Raw genomic sequence first — 22,065 nt, 5'->3', positions numbered from 1 at the left:
ACATACACTCCCTTCAGAAAGTATTCACACCCCTTGACTTATTCCACATTTTGTTATTACAGCCTGAATTCAAAATGGATTAAATAAAGAAAGAAATCACCAATCTACACACAATACCCCATAATGACAAAGTGAAAACATGTTTGATCATTGCTAGACAACCATTTCCAGGTCTTGCCTTAGATATTCAAGTAGTTTAAAGTCAGAACTGTAACTCGGCCACTCAGGAACATTCATTGTCTACTTGGTAAGCAAATCTATTATAGATTTGGCCTTGTGTTTTAGATTATTGTCCTGCTGAAAGGCACTGTAAATCCTATCTCCTCCCATACCATCCTATCCACAGTATGCACTTTTGGGGATTTCAGGGCATGACAAAAGGTCCATAAATTAACACACCACAAGGTCAGTTTTACAAACTGGTCCATAAAATGAAAGCATTATTACATTAAGTTTATACTGAATCCGAAAATGATTCAATGATCTTCATGGCTTTTCAGTACCAAGGCAATGTCGGTCTGTTCAGTAATACAATGTCAATGTAAGCCTTGGGATTTCCACAGAAAATAAATATAGAGCTCCTTTAACTTGTAAAACTGTAATTTCTCTAGTGCAACATCTCTTAAATCGTGAATCTTATGTCTACTGTATACCTGGTTTTGATTCTTCCTTCTCACTGTTATAATTCTTGTGTTTTCTTACCATATTTTGTGAGATGCTTCCTCCATAGTGGATGTATGCCTTTCCAATTAAGCTTTTGTCTATGACTGGAATGATATCATTACCACCATTTAATTTAATTAAAAATCCCAATCTAATATGCTTTGTAAACATTTTACAACTGCTTTAGGTATTTTGCCTGGCAGTGTGTTCCCATGGCATTATCTGCAATATTTCTTTATTTTCCTCTGTTTTTATTTGCTTTGAAGATTGTCTGTGAACACGTGTTGGTGTTGCTCTAACTTCCTGTGTGTATGACATCATTTTTAAACATTTTTATTTAAACTTTATTTAACTAGGCAAGTCAGTTAATAAGAACAAATTCTTATTTACAATGACAGCCTACCAGCGAACAGTGGGTTAACTGCCTTGTTTAGGGGCAGAACAACAGATTTTTACCTTGTCAGGTCAAGGATTCAATCCAGCAACCTTTTGGTTACTGGCCCAACACTCTAACCACTAGGCTACCTGAGATGCAGTATCTGAACGGGGACACGAGAGTTGGACCTGGCTACAGCATGCAAACTACAGTACTCACACAGAACAGGTCATCTAATTTACAAGGATGCTTAACAGGGTTTGAGTTGTAAATCTCCCCACCCACACACACAGTAGACACAGTCTCCCTTATACCACGCCTGACTGGGGCCACAGACGCTAGCTAGCCTCCTCCACCTCCGCACACCAGTGGACACTAGGGATAATATGAGGGGGGTCACACATGAGCAGAAGCCATTACGACCGTTCTACTCCCATGGTTCGCATGTTCCTCAATTAATGCCATGTTTTAGGGTGGTCACACAGAGCTGTGGTGTACAGTATGTGATTATCCTGCCTCTGTGCTTCTCATTGAAGTGTCATGCTACACGATTAGTTGGCTGAAACATAATTTTCATTTCTGCTATGTGATAATCCCAGATCACCATTTAAACATCATGTCAAATGCAAAATAACTGTCTAAAATCATGGTAATAACAGCTGTTTTTAAACTACTGAAACCACTATTAAAAATTATACTGGGACAGTGGGTGTTGCCCTATTTCAGGCTGAACTGAAGGCTGTGTACTGTACCTTGGCCAAGCCTTTGAGAATTCTGTTGTTCCTGTTGCTGCTGCTGTCTTCTTGCCAGCTTCTTCATCTGAAAGAAGGAGACAGAGTTTTAATGTACTCCCCAAACTAACATGTGCTCTTCTTAATTTGAAAATGATGCTCCTTGTTGCTCACCCCTGAGTGAACTACAGGAACACATATCTGACTGTACTTCATTATCAAAGGCTTTTGAAGATAATATCAAAAAAGGCAGTGGGTGGAGACATCTAATGGAAGACTGAGGTAGATTTGCAAGCATTGCACTTTAACTTTACAGAGTTGAAAGGAATGCAATGAAAAAGTTCAATTTATCGTTGATAGCTGTGGGGATTTGATAGCTGTTTTAGAGTAAGTAATGTTATGCCCTTTCCAGCCAATCCATGTGCACCATTGCTGTTGTTACTTTGTTCTCTTGATTAGTAACAAATAACATCATTGTCTCAAATAACACTGCCTTTGGGGTGGTTATGCTCTCACCTTGGCTCTCTGGTTTTGAAACCACACCTGTACCACACGAACACTGAGACCTGTCTCAGCAGCCAGAGTCTCTCTCACCTTTAATAGTCAACACAAAAGCATTTTAACATCATACAAGAACACAAACTTAACTACAGATTGGAATCGTATGTGCTTTTCTATTTTGTTTTGTGGCATATTTCCAAGTGGGCGCCTTGCCTCTATTTTCTTTGATTTCAAATGTTGAATTAATGTGGCGGTCTTTTTGGACTGCTTGGTTACTGCCTCTTCAAAGCTCTGGACCGAGTGCAGTGAATGCTTTTAGGGCCTACGCTAAATGCAGTTCCTCTCTCTCAGAATGTCATTTGGCGCAGGGCGGGCGGGCGGGCTGCGTTACCCTCTACCTCAGTTAACACAGACCAGAGTGCTGCTTGCCACTTCAAAGCACAGCTCTGAGGTGCTGGAGATTTTTTGAATTTGAGAATTTGATTTGTAAAACTACTGTAGGCCTCATGGCATGCTTCCAATTCTCCACATGCCAGTCTGTCCAGGGGGATATTCTAAAATATTAGTGTGGATTTGTATCGACCGTATACCACCAAAGCACGTCAAAGCAAGCTTAAAAGATTGACAAAACCCAGGTTTCAGTTCACAATGTGTGTATAATGTAGCCATGCAGACATTTCAAGTAGCTTTTCCAACGTAGGTCATTCTTACAGGTCATTTTCTGTACATAAACTTGTTCCTCAGCTACTTTTGAGCTCATTCTGCAGCCAGCAGTGTTAGAGTGTTAGTTTTCAGCTCTGTTCAGTGTTCAGTAGGCAGACAGTGGTGTTGTATGTGTCTGTCTGTCTGTCTGGTGAGAGTAGAGCTGCTGTGGCAGAGATCAGGTCATGTGAAGGACAGGAAAGGGCCTCACCTTTCTGCAGGGTTTGGAGGACACCTCGAAGGAGGCTTTGAAAGCTCGTCTCTGCTGAGTGGTCAGAATGGTGCGTGGCCGCTTGGGCCTCCTGGGGTCTTTCCCGTCATCTCCCTTCCCCTGGCCTCCCGTGCCTTTCTCCTGCTTGATATCCACATCGTCATCGTCACTTTTCTCTGCATAGATAGACAGACATTTTTCACCAATATCAGCATGGGTTTGAGCTGACAACATCCCGGACAGTCTACTGATAAATATATGGTCTGTTCTTTTCAATTCCAAGAGATTCAGACTCCACAACTGTATCCATAACGAATGGAGTCACATGTGGTTTTAATACATTTTTATCAATTTATTACAAAAACATTAGGCCACATGCACGATTAGACATTCAGAGGACTGAAAAGCATAATGAAAAATGCACATTTGTCATTAGATTTGACATTGTGTCATTGGTAATTCACTACAATGGTTGTTTTACACCAAATAAATCTTTGATAAGAATCCTACATAGCAGATCCACCCCAAGATGAAAAGGCATGGGAAATTAACTCAAGATATCAAAGGAAATGGGAAATATATATTTTATAACCACACAAACTTAAAATAAAAGGAAAATGCACATTGGGTTCCAACAGACAAAAAGACTGAAAGGACGCTATGCATAAAGAGACAAATTGCAAAAGTTACCAAAAGGTGGAAAGCTGATGTAGATTTTATTGTATATGGTAATTAAATGTGTCCATAAAGGGATCTTGATGTTTCTCTCTATTGGCACACATTAAGTGCTATCTTAACAAACTAGCTAAATTGCTTAATCATCAAAATAGTCCGCTAATCTAATAAGCAATATCAGTGTAATAGAAAGATAATCATAATTATAACACTAAACATAATGGCTTTGACTCCTGTGTTGAATAATGTATCCCCAATGCATTAGTAAGATAATACAAGGCCTGTGTGAGTGAGAGGCAGTGTTCTCAGAAGCAGCAGCAATGTCAATTCAAGCAACAAATGATGTGGGCTTCCAGTGATTGCTTAGAGATGCACACATCATGGTTCCGTTCTGTAAGCTGTCATCTGGTTCTGATCATCTCTACTGTAAATAGTGTGGTGTCGTGGGCCAAACGGTATTTCTCCCGTTGATTTCAACATTCTGTCTGCTGCATACGTCAAGGTTATACTCTGTTCATGTCAACTCTGGAATTTTGGAGACCCTCCATAAAATACCAGTGTGATACAATGGGAGAAAACGAAGCGCGGAAGTGAAACAAATATTCCTATAAGTTGACAAAAGTGTACACAGGCACAGACGGTTTGATAAATTCTCTGCCTTTGTGTGTGTTTAAATGAGAGCCAGATGGGTCTGAACAGTAAGGCTTGGCGAGATGCCTCACTGTGTGGAGGCGAGGCGAGGATGCAAAGAACACAGAGTAGCAGATAAGAGGAGCTACGCTCGGCCCTCTGCAGAAAGACCCCCAAATCCTCCCGTCAGTCAACATGATACACTGATTATATTCCGTCCAGCACAACAGCCCCGCCCACACAAGAACCTAACAGCCATTAATACAGATTGGCTTTTGCTCACTGCCCATAATATCCATTAGAATAAAATGAATCACAAAAGACTGGGTGTCTCAACCAGAATATGTTTTTGGGATAGGATTTGGTCTTGGAAAGGATTTGGTCCTACCTGAGTCAGAATCGTCTGGGCTGACAGAACTGAGCAGGTCCTTCTCCTTCTCATAGTCACTCTTACACAGCAGCTGGCCCTCCTTCAGGACAAACTCATCCCCTTTCCTCAGCTGCCGGTCGCACACACAGCAGGAGAAGCAGTTTAAGTGGTACACACACTCCAGAGCACGCATCACAAACTCTGTGGGGGCGATCTTCTCCAGGCATCCACTGCACTTGGTGGCAAACAATCTACGGAAGAAGATGAGAGAAAAGGTACCATTACTAATTGATGCATTGAAAATGTATGTAACATTAATATTATTATTTCATCACAGAGTCAAGGGGGTCTACTTAGTCTCCCTAGCTTGGCCTGTCACCATGGGCTTTTGATTAAGAGGGTTTGGGGGCAGGGGGCAGGAGGCTGTGGGCTGATCCTGTGGGCAGCCAGTACCAGTAAGTGATTCTTTTGACTAGAGCTCATGTGTTAAAGTGCCTAAGGTTGCCCCAGCCCCACGCCACACCAACAGCGCTCGCTCATGGGCACCCAAATGCCTCTTAGCCTCAGACAGCTGGCCAACACGGGGATCAGTCAGTTATAATGCTCAATTAGAATCCACACATTAAAACCCTACACACGTCTTTTCACTTGTTTATCGTAATCACTGTTTCTCTGTCGGATTAGCATCTGATATATTTGGCCCTATGTAACTGTTGCAATAGGTTGTCAGCATGGTCCGTTTGATTAATGCCTAGAAGTGGAACATGCCCACTGTGTCCCCTCCCCATTCTATTCTACACCCACTGTATCTGTTTATTCTTCTCCTCCTACATATCAGAGCTCATCTAAGGTTACACCTTAGGCCATCCGAAACCAGCCTCTATGGTACATTGCAACATTACCAGTACCCAAACAACACCTCCATCTTCCTTTCTGTCCTTTCTGTCCTTTAAGTCTTTACTGAAGACTCATCTCTTCAGTGGGTCATATGATTGAGTGTAGTCTGGCCCAGGAGTGGGAAGGTGAACGGAAAGGCTCTGGAGCAACGAACCGCCCTTGCTGTCTCTGCCTGGCCGGTTCCCCTTTTTCCACTGGGATTCTCTGCCTCTAACCCTGTTACGGGGCTGAGTCACTGGCTTGCATGCGTCACCTTTCACTTTGTTGTGGTCGGCCTGTCTGGGTTCCCCCCCACCCCTTGGGTTGTAAGATCTTTGTGGGCTATACTGGCCTTGTCTCAGGATGGTAAGTTGGTGGTTGAAGATTTCCCTCTAGTGGTGTGGGGGCTGTGCTTTGGCAAAGTGGGTGGGGTTATATCCTTCCTGTTTGGCCCTGTCCGGGGTGTCCTCGGATGGGGCCACAGTGTCTCCTGACCCTCCTGTCTCAGCCTCCAGTATTTATGCTGCAGTAGTTTATGTGTCGGGGGCTAGGGTCAGTTTGTTTATCTGGAGTACTTCTCCTGTCCTATTCGGTGTCCTGGTAAATCTAAGTGTGCGTTCTCTAATTCTTGGAGGACCTGAGCCCTAGAACCATGCCCCAGGACTACCTGACATGATGATCCTTGCTGTCCCCAGTCCACCTGGCCATGCTGCTGCTCCAGTTTCAACTGGCCTGGGCCCTTTCCCAGGACTACCTGACATTCCTTGCTGTCCCCAGTCCACCTGGCCATGCTCCTGCTCCAGTTTCAACTGACCTGAGCAGGACCGTGCCCCAGGACTATGACATGATGGCTTTGCTGTCCCCAGTCCATCTGACTGTGCTGCTGCTCCAGTTTCAACTGTTCTGCCTTATTATTATTTGACCATGCTGGTCATTTATGAACATTTGAACATCTTGGTCATGTTCTGTTATAATCTCTACCCGGCACAGCCAGAAGAGGACTGGCCACCCCACATAGCCCGGTTCCTCTCTAGGTTTCTTCCTAGGTTTTGGCCTTTCTAGGGAGTTTTTCCTAGCCACCGTGCTTTTACACCTGCATTGTTTGCTGTTTGGGGTTTTAGGCTGGGTTTCTGTACAGCACTTTGAGATATCAGCTGATGTACGAAGGGCTATATAAATAAATTTGATTTGATTTGATTAGATGTAAAACTGTTTGTATTGTTTTATTGGTTGCTGGGAGAGTTTTTAATTCATTTGTTGTCATTCAGAAGGAGCCCCATTAGCTGGAGCAAGGAACAGAGAGTGTGGTTGATCTTGGCCAGCCTTGAAGCTGGATTTACTAGCGTGCTCTTTGTTTGCGTTGGGTTGGAGGACAGCTGGCAGCCGCCTATCTATTTCTGGTGAACATCTATTTCATTGTGCAAGGGAGAGAGCACAGCAATTGACATAATCTGCTCCTGAAACAGGACAGGGATGAGCGATAGTGATGAATATGTGTAAATATGAGGGGAGAATAACCCAGGGAAGGTTTTGTCATGCTAATGTTATTGTAGATGCTGATTTAAACTGCTAGGGAGTTTGTCTGCCACACAGTTCAGTAGAGCAGCTGTTTGCATGGTTGAAACAAGATAGTACATGTTTGGTTGCTGTCTCTTGTGTCAACATCTCATATTAGGTCCATCTTTGAGCTGCCATTTACTACAGATCAGACTGTACGACAAATCAGACTGTACTACAGATCAGACTGTACTACAAATCAGACTGTACTACAGATCAGACTGTACTACAAATCAGACTGTACTACAGATCAGACTGTATGACAAATCAGACTGTACTACAGATCAGACTGTACTACAAATCAGACTGTACTACAGATCAGACTGTACTACAAATCAGACTGTACTACAGATCAGACTGTACTACAAATCAGACTGTACTACAGATCAGACTGTATGACAAATCAGACTGTAATACAGATCAGACTGTACTACAAATCAGACTGTACTACAAATCAGACTGTACTACAGATCAGACTGTACTACAAATAAGACTGTACTACAAATAAGACTGTACTACAAATCAGACTGTACTACAGATCAGACTGTACTACAAATAAGACTGTACTACAAATCAGACTGTACTACAGATCAGACTGGTTCTACTCCAGTGGATGGGTCCTTTTATAAGCTATCCAATAGTATTATCACACAATTGATCATTGACATTGATAATAGAGCAACTATGACATTTTCTGAATGATTATAACCTCCAAATAAAATGTGTAATACAAAATATTGCATTATTATCCAAAGAGGGGAACACATTTGACCTGAGTGTGAAAACTAGCCTCCGACCTTAATTTTGCCACACTGTGCTCCAACCAACTCAGCCTTTGGAACTTTTCTCACTATAATGGAAAAACAACATATATCAGATATCAGAATTAGCACACGTAGGGTTGATGAAATCCTTTAATCTGTCATTTATTACAATACGTTAAGAAGATTATTATTCAACTATGGAAAAACCTTGAGGATAATCCCTTAAAAAAAGTACTTTTTGCAAACACGCTGACTTCTTGTGAAAACAACCTGCTGACCTACATCACGCACATCTGTTCAACAATGAAATTACCGTGATCACAACAAAATATACTATTTTTATTGTAAAACAAAAAGAGATCAGTAACACTGATAGCCCTCGTGGATCAACCATGCAGTTGCTTGGAAAATTGGCTATCCCTGTTTACACAAATCCACATTTTCACCTGCTTTTTCAAAGATAGATCAATAATCATTCATAGCTTTAGAAAGAAGGACTGTCTAACTGTTGCATGCTGGGATTGAGGGACATTGGGGGAGGAATGTGTGTAGACCAGCCCAGAGGTCTAGCTCTAATGTTTAGCTAATGATTGGCGTCTTAGTCTGAGAGTATAAAGGCAGAGGAAATGACTTGTTAGTATGGTTTGATATGTCCCGGATTGCACATTCACCTTCAACCGCTCTCTCAAATCTTCTCACCCAGATGAAAACATTCTTATTCAGACCCTTCTTTCTTTCTCTTTCTTTTGCTCTCTGATTCTAATCTTGTAAGCCAGCCATTATTTTTCTATTTCCCCTCTCTGTCACTTTGCATTATTTTTGGTGCTGTAATTCCTATTTGTCCCTTCTGGAATCTTCCTGTCCCGCTTTGTCCTCTGATCTAATCCGGACTTCTAGCCTGTTGTTGGCCCCTGTTCCCCATTCTCAGTGGGGTTCAGATGGAATATCCATGCATGACGCCCCTTCTATGGCAACCACACCTCCACAGGAAGGCAACGGCGACTTTTCGGATGGGCAGAGAGGGCCTTTCAGAAGCTGGCAGCAGAAGTAAATCCTTCTCTAAGGAACAAGGGGAATTAGCAGGGAGCACTGGACTAGGGATTTAACCCTACCTCTCTCCTTTGAAAGGCCTAGTCACTCCGACTCCCGTGGCTAGCCACAATCAAACAGAAAGGGGGTGGAGGGACACGGTGCAGAGAAGAGAACACAGCTCCCTGAATGACACAAGCACTGGATTGTGGAGGACCCTAATCCCGCTTTAATACCTTTCCAAGTTCAGCTCCTAAAGAATGCTCTTTAAAACAACACCAGTGTGTGAGCAGTGAAGGCCGACCAGGGGGAGGCACGCCATTCAACCTCCCTAACATTACCTGATTAGCAGATAGAGGTCCAGGCGGTGGGGAGAACATGCCCACGGGAGACAAGGGAAAGACGTGGATTATGATGATTACGCTGATCCATAAAAATACTATAATAAACACCTCAACTTGGTTGTGCTGACTCCACACATAAGATGAACAGGGTCTGCAGTTTGTAGTGTAGGCTAGGCCTAATGGGGCAAGAGGGAAGAGATGCAAGAGTTGTTGGGCCAGCATTGTTAGATTATTACTTTCATCCAAACGTATTAAATATAATTATGAATCATAAGACAAAAAAATTACCAACTGACTCAATCAAATCTATCTGCCAAAGATCAATCAGTTTTTTCTGCTGCCAATATTAACCCCTCTGGAAGATGAGGTAGGAAGTTTGTTGTGTAGTCAGCCGCTGTCCTGTATGTTTGCTAAGGACAGAGAGAGCAGGTGTCCTGTATGTTTACTAAGGACAGAGAGAGCAGGTGTCCTGTATGTTTACTAAGGACAGAGAGAGCAGGTGTCCTGTAGGACAGACAGAGAGAGCAGATGTTTACTAAGGACAGAGAGAGCAGGTGTCCTGTATGTTTACTAAGGACAGAGAGAGCAGGTGTCCTGTATGTTTACTAAGGACAGAGAGAGCAGGTGTCCTGTATGTTTACTGAGGACAGAGAGAGCAGGTGTCCTGTATGTTTACTAAGGACAGAGAGAGCAGGTGTCCTGTATGTTTAGCAGGTGTCCTGTATGTTTACTGGAGGACAGAGATAGAGCAGGTGTCCTGTACGTTTACTGAAGACAGAGAGAGCAGGTGTGCTGTAGGTTTACTGAGGACAGAGATAGAGCAGGTGTCCTGTATGTTTACTGAGGACAGAGATAGAGCAGGTGTCCGGTACGTTTACTGAGGACAGAGATAGAGCAGGTGTCCTATATGTTTACTGAGGACAGAGATAGAGCAGGTGTCCTGTATGTTTACTGAGGACAGAGATAGAGCAGGTGTCCTATATGTTTACTGAGGACAGAGATAGAGCAGGTGTCCTGTATGTTTACTGAGGACAGAGATAGAGCAGGTGTCCTGTATGTTTACTGAGGACAGAGATAGAGCAGGTGTCCTGTATGTTTACTGAGGACAGAGAGAGCAGGTGTCCTGTATGTTTACTGAGGACAGAGATAGAGCAGGTGTCCTATATGTTTACTGAGGACAGAGATAGAGCGGGTGTCCTGTATGTTTATTGAGGACAGCGATAGAGCAGGGACCAAAAAAAGGACCACCAGCAGGATCGTCTGTCCCTCCTTGAATTTGCTGTCAGGATCTGTGTTTCTCTCCTGCCACACCTGAGCGCACAGATTAGCCCATAAGACCCTCCTGTGTGGATCAATGATCACGATTCCAGCAGCAAAGTGTCAACATTTACCCAGGCCTTCTCAGCATTGGACCTCATCACTAGAAGAAGACATACTCTCAGCAGATACCTTTAAGAGGGCTCCCAGGGGAATCATTATCTTCTTCCAATCCTTTGTCCACACAATTCCTCCTTCCATCCGTACGTCTCTCACCATCTCTCTCTCTTCCCTCACTCTCACCATCTCTCTCTCTTCCCTCACTCTCTCCCTCTCTCTCTGTCAGGTATACATTCTATCAGTTGAGATTCACAAGGACCCAGACTCTCACCTCATTAGAGCAATGCCCTACTACAGCATAGTTGTATTCGATATGGTGCAGCTATGAACCCTCAAAGCACCTCTTCAGATGGAGAAGACCAAACTTTTTGACAAGCTTTGTCAGATAAAGATATTTCAAAAAAATATCCCTGCATGGTCAAAGGCTAAGCTCAGTGCAGCTGAGAGGCCTCGGCCTTGGGAGTCGTGGGGTTTTCACCTCCCTGTTCCTCTTCTTTCTTTCTCCTGCTAAAGCCCGCTGGAGAAGTATGAACTTTCCCTTTGAACTGATTACAGGCAATTTAAAGTGTGACAACATCTTAAGCTTTCACCACATGTTGCCAATGATTTCCCACTAAAGACATTATTTTCAATGCTTCTACCGCAGTGATAAGGATCAGGGTGAGTGGGTGAGATAAAAGGGAAGGCCAGAGGAGAGAGAGAGGAATGGAGGAGTTTGTGGTTTGATAATCAAGGTACATTTAGCAACACATGTTCCTATCTCACCTACTCCCCTTTTGCTATTGAACAACCAGAGAAATAGCATAACAATTTTGTGAAGAATAGCCCAGGCTATTATGTCACTGCATCCCCTTCAAAAGAAAGAGAGGATTGGGATTAAACCATGAAACAGCTGTAAAATATCACTTTGAAGATCCTCCTGGTTTCACTAGGAAGCGGGTGGGCCTGTGAGGCTAGCCATGTCAATCAGCCAGACGTGAGATATGAGGTGCATGGGCCAGGGTCACAGCCACAGGAAGGCCTCCGGACACTGATTGCAGACTGACGACCTGTGGAGTGATTGGTCAACACTGCATGGCTGGAAGTTCATTGATTTATTTACAGGCTACATCTCTGGCTTGACCTTTCTCCTCAACTATCCATCTCCACTGCAGCCCAACAAGAGCCCAAGCTGCCTGTGTCCTGGAGACCAAGGAGATGGGTGGATGGAGAGAAGGTTGAGAAGGGGGAGACCAGAGGCCAAAGTTACTGATAAACAGCAGCTCCATAACAATTCCAATAACAGCAGCTCCCATGGTAACTCTGTTGCAATGAAGACTGGAGTGTAACATGCTGACCAGAACACACGCGCGGGTGCGTCCGCATTGATCAACCAATTATATTAATTTGGGACAGGTTGAAAAAATAAAAAACATTTATGGCAATTTAGCTAGCTAAGTATGGTTGCTATTTTACCTGAAATGCACAAGGTCCTCTTCTCCGACAATCCACAAATAAAATGGTGAACCGAGTTCATTTCTAGTAATCTCTCCTCCTTCAGGTTTCTTCTTCTTCTAACTTTATAAGGCGGTTGGCAACAAACTTTAAGGTGCATTACCACCACCAACTGGACTGGAGCGTGGACCTCAGTTCATCTTTCAATCACCCACGTGGGTACATGCTGCTAAAATCCAATGAGGAGATGGGAGAGGCAGGACTTGCAGTGCGTCGCGCGTCACAAATACAACCAAGTTCTATTTTAGTGCCTAGCTACGCAGACGCTCGTTGACACGCAGTGTGAGTGCAATGATTCAATAAACATGTATGTGTACATTTCTTTTGCAATGCTCACACACGCGACGCGAGCAGTGTGGTCAGCATGTAACAGCGTGAACATGAGGATGAGGTTTACAGTTGAACAGATTTACTGGTTGTGGATGTATTTTCATGCAATGATGAATAAAGGCGATCCTTTTCAACTTCATTTCACCTTTTAGAAAATGACTTCATGTAAAATTGTGCTGGTTACTACATGCAGCGGCTTCTATGTTAGATCACAGAGGCACATGCTCGAAATATAGCAGCCTGAACTACAACCCTACTTTGTCTAATTGCTTACATTGATAACCACAGTGGCAAAACACACATAGAGGGGGACTTGACATGGGAGAGTATGGACTGTCATCATAACCAAATCAACACAGAATTTGTTCATTTACTCTCAATCCAATTTCAAATCTAGAGCACACAATTGTAGTCTAGAGCAGCATTACTTTTAATAATCCTAAAGGATATGGCTCAATAGCAGTAAGGTCTCAGCAAGTATCTTAGGTTGGTGTAAATAGATACGTGTAGAAAGTAATGAAGCCAAATAAGAAATGCCATCCTTCTAGTCCCCAGGGCCAGCTCCAGTCAGCTCTAAAAGCTGCTTAATCACCTCCCTCCCCACCCTTAATACATTAGCATAGTAATGGGCTTTAAATTGAGCCTCTGTTTTTTAATTAAACTCCCAGCAGGTAAAAGTAAAACGCATTAGAGGAAAATGTGCACACCACTAATGGCCCAAAGGGGCCTTTTCCATCACAACAACGGGTGGCAGGTAGCCTAGCGGTTAAGAGGGTTGGGCCAGTAACCGAAAGGTTGCTGGTTTGAATCCCTGAGCCGACTAGGTGAAAAATCTGAGCAAGGCACTTAACCCAAAATGCTCCTGAAAGTATCTGGTTAAGCGCATCTGCTGAATGTAACAACTCTCTCACAAGACAGGCATTTACCTTGTTGAAGCAAGCTACATGATAACTCATATGCACCACAGTCTGGGATGAGGTGGTGTTACCCCCACTGCCAGTCTGGCTCAAATTAACACAGTATTTCTATGACAACATGATTTCCTATGTACTGGAATACGGAGCGATTTCTTCAGACAAGCCTCTGGCCACACAGACTGCCAGCTAGTCATGTTAGTTTGGGCAATATCACTGTATTACACAACTATACACAACAGTCCTCTGCTTTTAGTCAGTTGTGTCATGTCGTCTTTGGTATCAATATTAAATGTCTTCACATCGCTTTATATGGCAAAATGTATCAACTTCTATACCTGCTGTTTGTTTCCTTAAAATTGCTTTTTGTTTGTGGAGGTGTACTCTACTATAGCATGTTGGCCTTCCAGGATCCCCAGACACTGTAAACCCTGTGGGCACCACCTGGCCGTCAACTGTGGGTGAATAAAAGGACATGGGAGAGCCTCATCACACCTATAGGAAAAGGTCAGACAGTTAATCAACCAGGGCCCTGACATGTCACTGCTGCCTATCATAATGGTATGTCTATCATTTACAAGACATTCTGCGGCACCAAACATCAGAAAACAGAGCCAAGAACAACACCCACATTCCTCCAAGCATTGATCAACCTGTTGGCTACTTAAGTCTGACATATGGAGTCCCATGGTGTTGTTGTTGAGTTGTTATCACCATCTTTCCCGTGAGTTTATAACAGAAGCAAATGAACATCATACAGTTAACCTCTATCTTTTTCACTCTGTAGCAAAGAGAGCGAGCGGGATAACGTTCTATGCATGTTAGGGAAAGAGTTGTACTTCTACAGGTTTGGGATCTTTATTTGACATATATTTTCACAGCAAACTAATTCTGCAGCAACAGGATTTGAACATTTAGTCCATATGTTGCTTGATCGGTGGTTAGGGTATTAGCTGGACAAAAGTAGGTTACATGAAAAGTGCAATAATGTCAATACAACCATGTGTTATTGTTGGTTTTCAGTGAATGTATGCAAATCAAAAAGCTCATCTGCACTTCCTGCGCTGCAGGACAAGTCGTAGCAACAAGAGTGATCAAATTAAGATCTCACATCTGTAGCACACAGTGAGAGAAAAGCTAGTGTTGAAATGTGAAAGGACAGTGAAATGGCTGGCCAGCAGAAGAGGCTGAGTACACAACTAAGCCGATGAGCAGGCAGCCAGGTACACAAGTGCTGTTTGGACAGCTGTAGTTTCTGAAGGTGGATGCTCAATGCAACATCACATTCAAGCCCTTCATCCACACATACAGTGTCATCACTCACTCTGAGTAATAGAGTGGGTGACAAAAAAACACCACTCAAATGCGCTACACTTACGGTACATAGAGTATTGCATCTACATTGCATCTACACGATACATAGAGTATTGCATCTACATGTACATTTGCTAATTAATAGCATAATATTCAAGGTAATCACCCGACAGTCTAAAGCAGGTAACTGGCGGCCCTGGGAAGACCGACTGAGTTCCAATTTTGTATTTATTTCCCCAGTCGGTCTCAACTTACTGTTTCAACTTACTTTGTTTGTTGTGGCCCCCACCCCCATAAAAGTTGTCAATCCTTGGTCAAAAGGTTTAGGCCCATTATGTAATTGTAACTGTCTCTAAACTGGACCTTTATCTTGGATTCAAAACAGCTGAACTTACTCCTCTACAAATGAGGCAGAAGGCTGTGAATTACCAGACTGGTATTAAGAGTGCTCTGCTTCTTCTCACTCCAAACCAGTCAGTCAAGCTGAAAGTAACTGAAACTGTTTGTATGGCCCATCTCACCTGCCGCCCTGCTGGAGATTTGACATCTTAACAGCACATGCTCTGCAAATGAGAGCTGCCGAGAACAGAGGGAGGGCTGGGGATAGCTCCCATTTAAAGCCACTGTAAATTCCTCCGCACCCATTTGATATTTTTAATAACTCTATTGAGGGCCTCTCTCTGTCTGTCCCTTCCAAGCTAATCTAGGTGAGGTGTAGCAGACCCCCCATTAAGGGCTTGGCCCACTCAATGAGGCATCCTGGGTGATTGCTTCTTTTGAGAGAGGGAGCTGGTGATGGCTAGCTACAGTTGGATACATAGTTCTAAGATGTTTTGGAGTATACCGCTGCCTATAACTGCCTACAGATACAGACGGCTCTTATGACAGTGGACCTGAGTCCTGCTGTACTTAGGGCAGCAGTCAGGGCAGAGGAGGCTCTGGGCCTGTGTGCTCATTACCACCCGCTGCATCTGAGAGCTGACATCATCCTTCAAAAGTACAGTTCATAAAATAAACCAAGAGTAATGGCTAAAGTTCCAGTTCTTTTTCTGTAAGTAAAGATGGAGGTCTTTGATGATGAATAACCTGATTTTCCATCAAACACCAATCTAAGACGAAATGTTCAAGACACAAAAAAACGATATACTCTATAATCTCAACTCAACACAATACAGAAGCACTCCTAGGAATCAACATGCACATGGTTGTTTAAATGTATTGAATAATGGGGTTCTAACAACAAAAACATATAATTATATTTTGGGACATTTTGGGGGGAAATAGATATGGAACATCAGCTTTTACATTCAGTGGTGAAATAGTTAAAAATAAGCATTTGGAGCAGAGGGCTTTATAATTACTATTGACCCCAGAGGGTCCTGGACTAAGAAATAAAACAAACAGTAATATGAAGTGTTCTGCAAATATGCAAAGACAGGGTCTGGTGGAGAACATCACGTTTTGGTTTCTTTTCTCAGCTCCTAATCTGTGGGCGAACACAATATTAAAACGGCTTTGGATCCACTTGTGAACCAGCTATTCACTAATGAAAAATTCCACAGCTCCATGCAGAGACCAATGGAGCCTGCCCCTCTACCACAAACCATGCCCTGTCCATCTTGTGGAGTTTACCATGGCTGAAAAGACACTGGATTAATAGGTAGAGCGGGAGAGGCAGACAATCTGGAAGGGAATCCCATGTGTGTTTTGCCCCTCTGCTTCTGCTCATCTTTAGGATACTGGTGCAGACAAGTGTTTGCCCAGGTTTTAATGATCAGCAATGAGGTGGTGATTATTGTGATGGTGGATAGTTGGGTGAAGGGCTCAATTTATTCAACAGAGATTCAGCCTAAGCCAAAAATCAGTCACAAGAGAAGAATCCCAGGCAGCCAGGGCTTAGCTATTGTCCACTGGTCTGTTTGTGTTCCTGCTTTTTCACTCTCTCCACTGATTCTGTATTTCTCAGCGACGTAAACCTCTTAACTCAGACGGCTCCGATCCACTAGTTTGATATCACTTTGGATGGAGATCAGCTTTAATTATCCTTGGGTATTATCTTAATTACAGAAAAGTACTGATTAGAAGAAATCAAAACCAAAATGTTACATTTCCAGCACAATTATCACAAAAATATATTTCATTCATATTTCACTCAATGGTCCGGAATTGAACATCCCCCTTCAGCCCTCATGTTCCTGTCTGGCTTAGTAAACAAATGCACATTTAATAGGCATACTGTAGGTTAGCACCTAGCTGTGAACAGCATAGCACACAGAGAAATAAAGTCAACAGCTGCTCATCTGACTCCCATAGTTGACTGTGAAAAACTATTTGGGCTGTAAAATGAAATCTACTATACAGATATTGTATCAGATTGATATAATTTCATAATGTCATACAATTTACAAAATAAATTTAAAAATGTGGAGTATTAATTCCAAAAAGGTTTTGACAGGTTATGCCCAGAGTGCAGGCAGGCAACTTAACCATACTGTAGTAAGGCTCTTAAAAGATCTGGTTAAAGATTGTTTTGTGGGTAAGCATGTTACCATGGCAACATTGGTAGGAGCTATAACATGTTTGTGATGGATGTCCTGGAGGGTCTCAGCGTGAGGACACCACAGCATCCCTGCCACAGCCAGGACACAGAAGCAGTGTTCTTTAAAATACATGTTCTAGGGAGGGAGCACAGCACACATTAACCAGGGAGATGTCTGGGATGCTGATGGGAGAGGATTGCTGCTTCTTCTAGGGACAGAGTTCACTGAAGGGACCTCTGTAAAATCTGGTTCTCTCAAAAAACATAATGAAAGGCTTTTTCTAGACAGGGAAAAAGCTTTAGAAGATGAAGCCACAGACAATGTAAAATGATAGAGAGAACAAATGAGAGAAAGTGGGACAGGATGGGATAGAGAAAGCAAATGGAAAAAAAAAATATTTTTCAATGACAGGATGTTTCAGGACCCAAAGGCCAGGGATTAACACTGAGATTAGCATACAAAGAATATATTTGAATTTCTGATCCGCAGGCCCCTTCAAAAGACTAAATCCAAGATTAGCAGGTGTTATGCTAAAACACGTTTTGTGTGACATAGTTACACTAGGCAAACAAATATGCCTTTAGTGTGAATGGTTGGCATGAATGTAGGGCCGTAGCCATAGAAACCAACTGGTATCTCAGAGCCTTGGAGAGGGGGGACAGTGTTGGAATGTGGCAGACAGAGAGAGGGGCACACACACACCACGGAGCTAACCAAAAGCCTGCTGTTTCCCCCCAAAAGCATAATCTACTCCGCTGTTCTGCCTACAGACCACCTATAAATATCAAGTATCTTTGGCCGAGGCAAATGAAAATGTTCATTGTGAGATCACAAAGCTTTTCAGTGCCTGATGATCTCTGCATTGTCTATGTTTTGTGAGAGAGGAGCCAATTGAGGAAGATTTAAATACAAAATGTGAATTCATGAAGTGAAGCATTCACACAAAACATGCAATTTACTGAAGATTGACATTGTGACGTATTGTCTGTGTTCTAAAATAGATGGACATATGTGCACATAAAAGCTGAAGTCAGGTGCTTTCATTTTGTTGACAAAGAATTGTCACTCATATATCACTGCACCAATGACAGGGAGCTGTGAGCTTTTAAAGAGAGAGACGGAAACTGCAGATAATAAGTTCAGATAGAGCGATGGCCCAGGATTCCTCTGGAATGTTAGGGGAAGAAGGAAACTGACTAGCTAAAGCATTCTGGACCTTCTGCCAAAGCCACAGCGTGACGCATAGACCAGCAATGTCATAAATAGGTCAGTTATGGTATGATAATACAACGGAAACATGGACATGACTTGGTTTTGTTTTACACACAGATATACAGTCACAGAACTGGTCTGGTACCACTCCAAATCAAAACGATGGAAGAAAATCCTGCACTCAAATACCACTTTATTAGGTATTGGGTTATTTTCAAATGCTAACGCATTTGATTTGACACTGTTGTGTAATTGGAGTAAGGGATGACAATCAGAGAGGAATATTCAGCATTTTCCCTGAGAGGCAATCATCAAATGAGAGGGCAATCATAAAATCACTTGGAAAGGTCTGCACAGATTCATTAAGAGGTAAGTTACTGCAGGCAATGAGAGGTTTAGCAATTAAATCCTTTTTTTGCACATATTAAGCCTTAAAGGCACAATAGAGACATTTTTAAATCTCAATATCAAATCATTTCTGGGTAACAATTTCATCAGCTGTTGTACAATATAATACAAAACACAGGAAAACTGAATTTTGACTGCACGGGGCCTTTAATATTTCTGCTGCTTCACAGTATACAATACCAAGTCTGCAATATTTCCTAAAATAACATTTACAACACCATTTATGTGGTCTGTTCTGTGTTTTAAACCTTCCATCTTGAAAATGCCACAGCACCTGAGCAGTAGTATTGTCCCTTTGTGAAACTGGAATGATTAGGCTGCATTTACTATGTGCAGAGAGCCCAGCAGTTTCTATAACAACAGCATACAGAACATCAAATGTGCTGCAATTTAGAGAGAAACCCATGAAAAGCAATTTCTCTGCATCACAGTGATGAGAGTAACATACTGCAATTTTGACATTGTGCAAGGAACAAATAACAACCCCAAAAGAACAATAAATAATTGTCTGAGTTGTCCCTTACTTGCTGAAACTTGTATTGGTATATCTGAATTGAAGGTATTTTTGTGTGTTTCATCTTGAATGGGTTTTTTCCACCCTACTTGTTGCCATCTTATGTTACCGTGAGGCTATTCTGTTCATGTCTTCAAGTATTCAAGCATGCATTTTGCCTCCAGAGATCTGGCAAAGGAGTTGTCTGTCTGAGATGCCCCCCCCCCCCCCCCCCCCCCCCCCCCCACACACACACACACACACACACAACATTTTCGTAACTCACTGAACTATGGATGTGAGTTGGATGCACGCACACACGTACACACACACACAGCTCTCTTTCATGCGGTTGGCTGAGTGCTTGTGTGAATCACTCCAGCTGGAAGAGAACAGGTTGGACAAAATTCTCACGTGGAGCCTTCGAGGCACAGATGGGAACGGTAAAGCATGGCAGAGCACGTCCACTCTCCCCACAATCCAACCCACACACTGACTATCAACATTCCCTACCAGCACTGACCACAACACATCTCACTGGTTTAACCATGGCTCCTGACTGAAAACGACCCCTCTGACTATCCACCAAGGGATTTGACCCATTTAGTTAGAAGACACCTCAGCAGGACTTCTTTCTAAACAAACCCTGTAAGTGCCATCAACTGTGAGGTAAGAGGATGAATCCTGGTTAACAGAGATCCAACCTTTCTAGGGTATGTGACATTGTACCAGCTGTATGTGCAGTGAATGTGTCTTGTCTACCAAACACCATTCACTATACGAAACAACTGATATGGATCTCGATTTTTCTTCAGAAAGGGTGACAGTGAATGTATCCTCCTACACTGACAACCTTGGTGATCCCTCTCAGCTAGTGAAAGGGTGTGTATTCACAAGCCAATTTTACACTCCCTTCGGGCACGTGCAGCCCCCTCATCGTGGCTGGGAGCAGCCCATTCTCTGGACCTGCTTACAAAAAGCAGCTGTTTATATAATGCAGTGGCGGCACTTTATGATAAAATTATAAATAAAGGGGAAGACGCAGCATCTGAAACACACAGAAAAGTAGGGGGAAAGGCACACAAGCACCCACACACACAATATGCATATAAGCACCCACACACACAATATGCATATAAGCACCCACACACACAATATGCATATAAGCACCCACACACACAATATGCATATAAGCACCCACACACACAATATGCATATAAGCACCCAGCAGGTAGGGGTGGTGAAGCACAGACCCAGCCAGAGGTTATGGGGACATGCTGGGTGGCAAAAAGGACGACGCGCCCCACCAGCCGAGGTCAGTCCCAGGGGGGTGAGGGGGGGTGTGGCCCCCTGTGCCACCAGGGCCTGCAGCTCTCCTATCCTCAGGGCAGTCACCCTTCTCTCCACCTCCCACCTCTATACCCTTATGACAGAACCCTGAGGCCTTGTCACCCCCACATTACCTCCCCGCCCCTCGCCCCACTGTCCTTCCGAGGTGCCTGTCAGAGGGGCGTCTGCTTCACGACTGGTGTTACCATGGCCCAAGGCCCAGTCTTTCATTTGAAGTGCCCTGGTCCAGCTCTGCCACAGCCTGAGCCCATGGCCCGCGGCCTGGGCCATTGTCTGGCCTCAGAGAAACACCATTATTTCAACTCCATTTACTGTGAGTAAACACTGAGTGATGAGCCCCCCCACCCTGTCCTATCACACACACACACACACACACACACACACACACACACACACACACACACACACACACACACACACACACACACACACACACACACACACACACACACACACACACACACACACACACACACACACACACACACACACACACACACACACACACACACACAATTCTCTGATTCCTCTCTCCCTCTCCAGATTGTCACTCACTAATTCACTTTCCAGCATAGAGTGGAAGACAAGCCCCATGTGCTTCTGAGTACGCTTTCATCACTGAATGGGTTTTAAGGGCTGCTGGTCCTATGGTGCACCCTTATAAATAATATTCACAACACACTGTGACCATACTGTGACCACCATGGTTCCAAACAACAACAAAAAGTGATCAGACACTAGTGTGACTCTAGTGTGTTATCAGACTCTAGCGTGTGTCTCAAGGATTCATAGATGGTCGAACCTCTGGTTTTGTCATGAGAGACAAACAGTGAGGCAGTTCAATTGAGCTGGGAGTATACATTTTGGTGGCTTTTGTGTTCCTCAGACAATGGTCACAGTGTGACTTGACACATGCAGCTGCAGAATTAGAACTCTGGGAGTGTGTGTCTAATGTGGTCAGAACAGTCAGTCCACACAGTCAAAAGGCAACATGAGACCGGCATTCACTGATTGACACATCAGACGAAAACGTGAGGATGTAGATACGGGAACAGCCGTCCACCACACTCTGTGCATTTAAAACATTTAATATAAAGGGGGAAGGATGTCGTTGTTTAGTGAAATAGCACCATATTCCCATTTAAAAAGTATTTATGTGGGAGACAATACAGTATATCTTAATTATGGGGAATTATCAGGCAGC

At 43.3% G+C, this 22,065-nt stretch overlaps 1 protein-coding gene across 2 annotated transcripts in view; it reads right to left on the bottom strand.

Annotated features, from left to right (window-relative positions):
• lmx1bb (LIM homeobox transcription factor 1, beta b) overlaps positions 1–22,065 on the bottom strand; it is a 63,308-nt gene that overhangs the window by 3,194 nt on the left and 38,049 nt on the right. For both annotated transcript variants that reach the window (XM_046345329.1, XM_046345330.1), the window contains 4 exons: positions 4,878–5,110; positions 3,185–3,360; positions 2,287–2,364; positions 1,792–1,858 (listed from right to left, as the gene is read on the bottom strand). In XM_046345329.1, coding sequence (XP_046201285.1) covers positions 1,792–1,858; positions 2,287–2,364; positions 3,185–3,360; positions 4,878–5,110 — 554 coding nt within the window. The remainder of the gene's footprint in view (positions 1–1,791; positions 1,859–2,286; positions 2,365–3,184; positions 3,361–4,877; positions 5,111–22,065) is intronic.

This window comes from Oncorhynchus gorbuscha, linkage group LG04, assembly GCF_021184085.1.
Source record: "Oncorhynchus gorbuscha isolate QuinsamMale2020 ecotype Even-year linkage group LG04, OgorEven_v1.0, whole genome shotgun sequence".
In the NCBI taxonomy this organism is placed as follows: Eukaryota; Metazoa; Chordata; class Actinopteri; order Salmoniformes; family Salmonidae; genus Oncorhynchus; species Oncorhynchus gorbuscha.
Note: the sequence above shows the minus strand (reverse complement) of the source record. Positions and strands in the feature narration are given on the sequence as shown.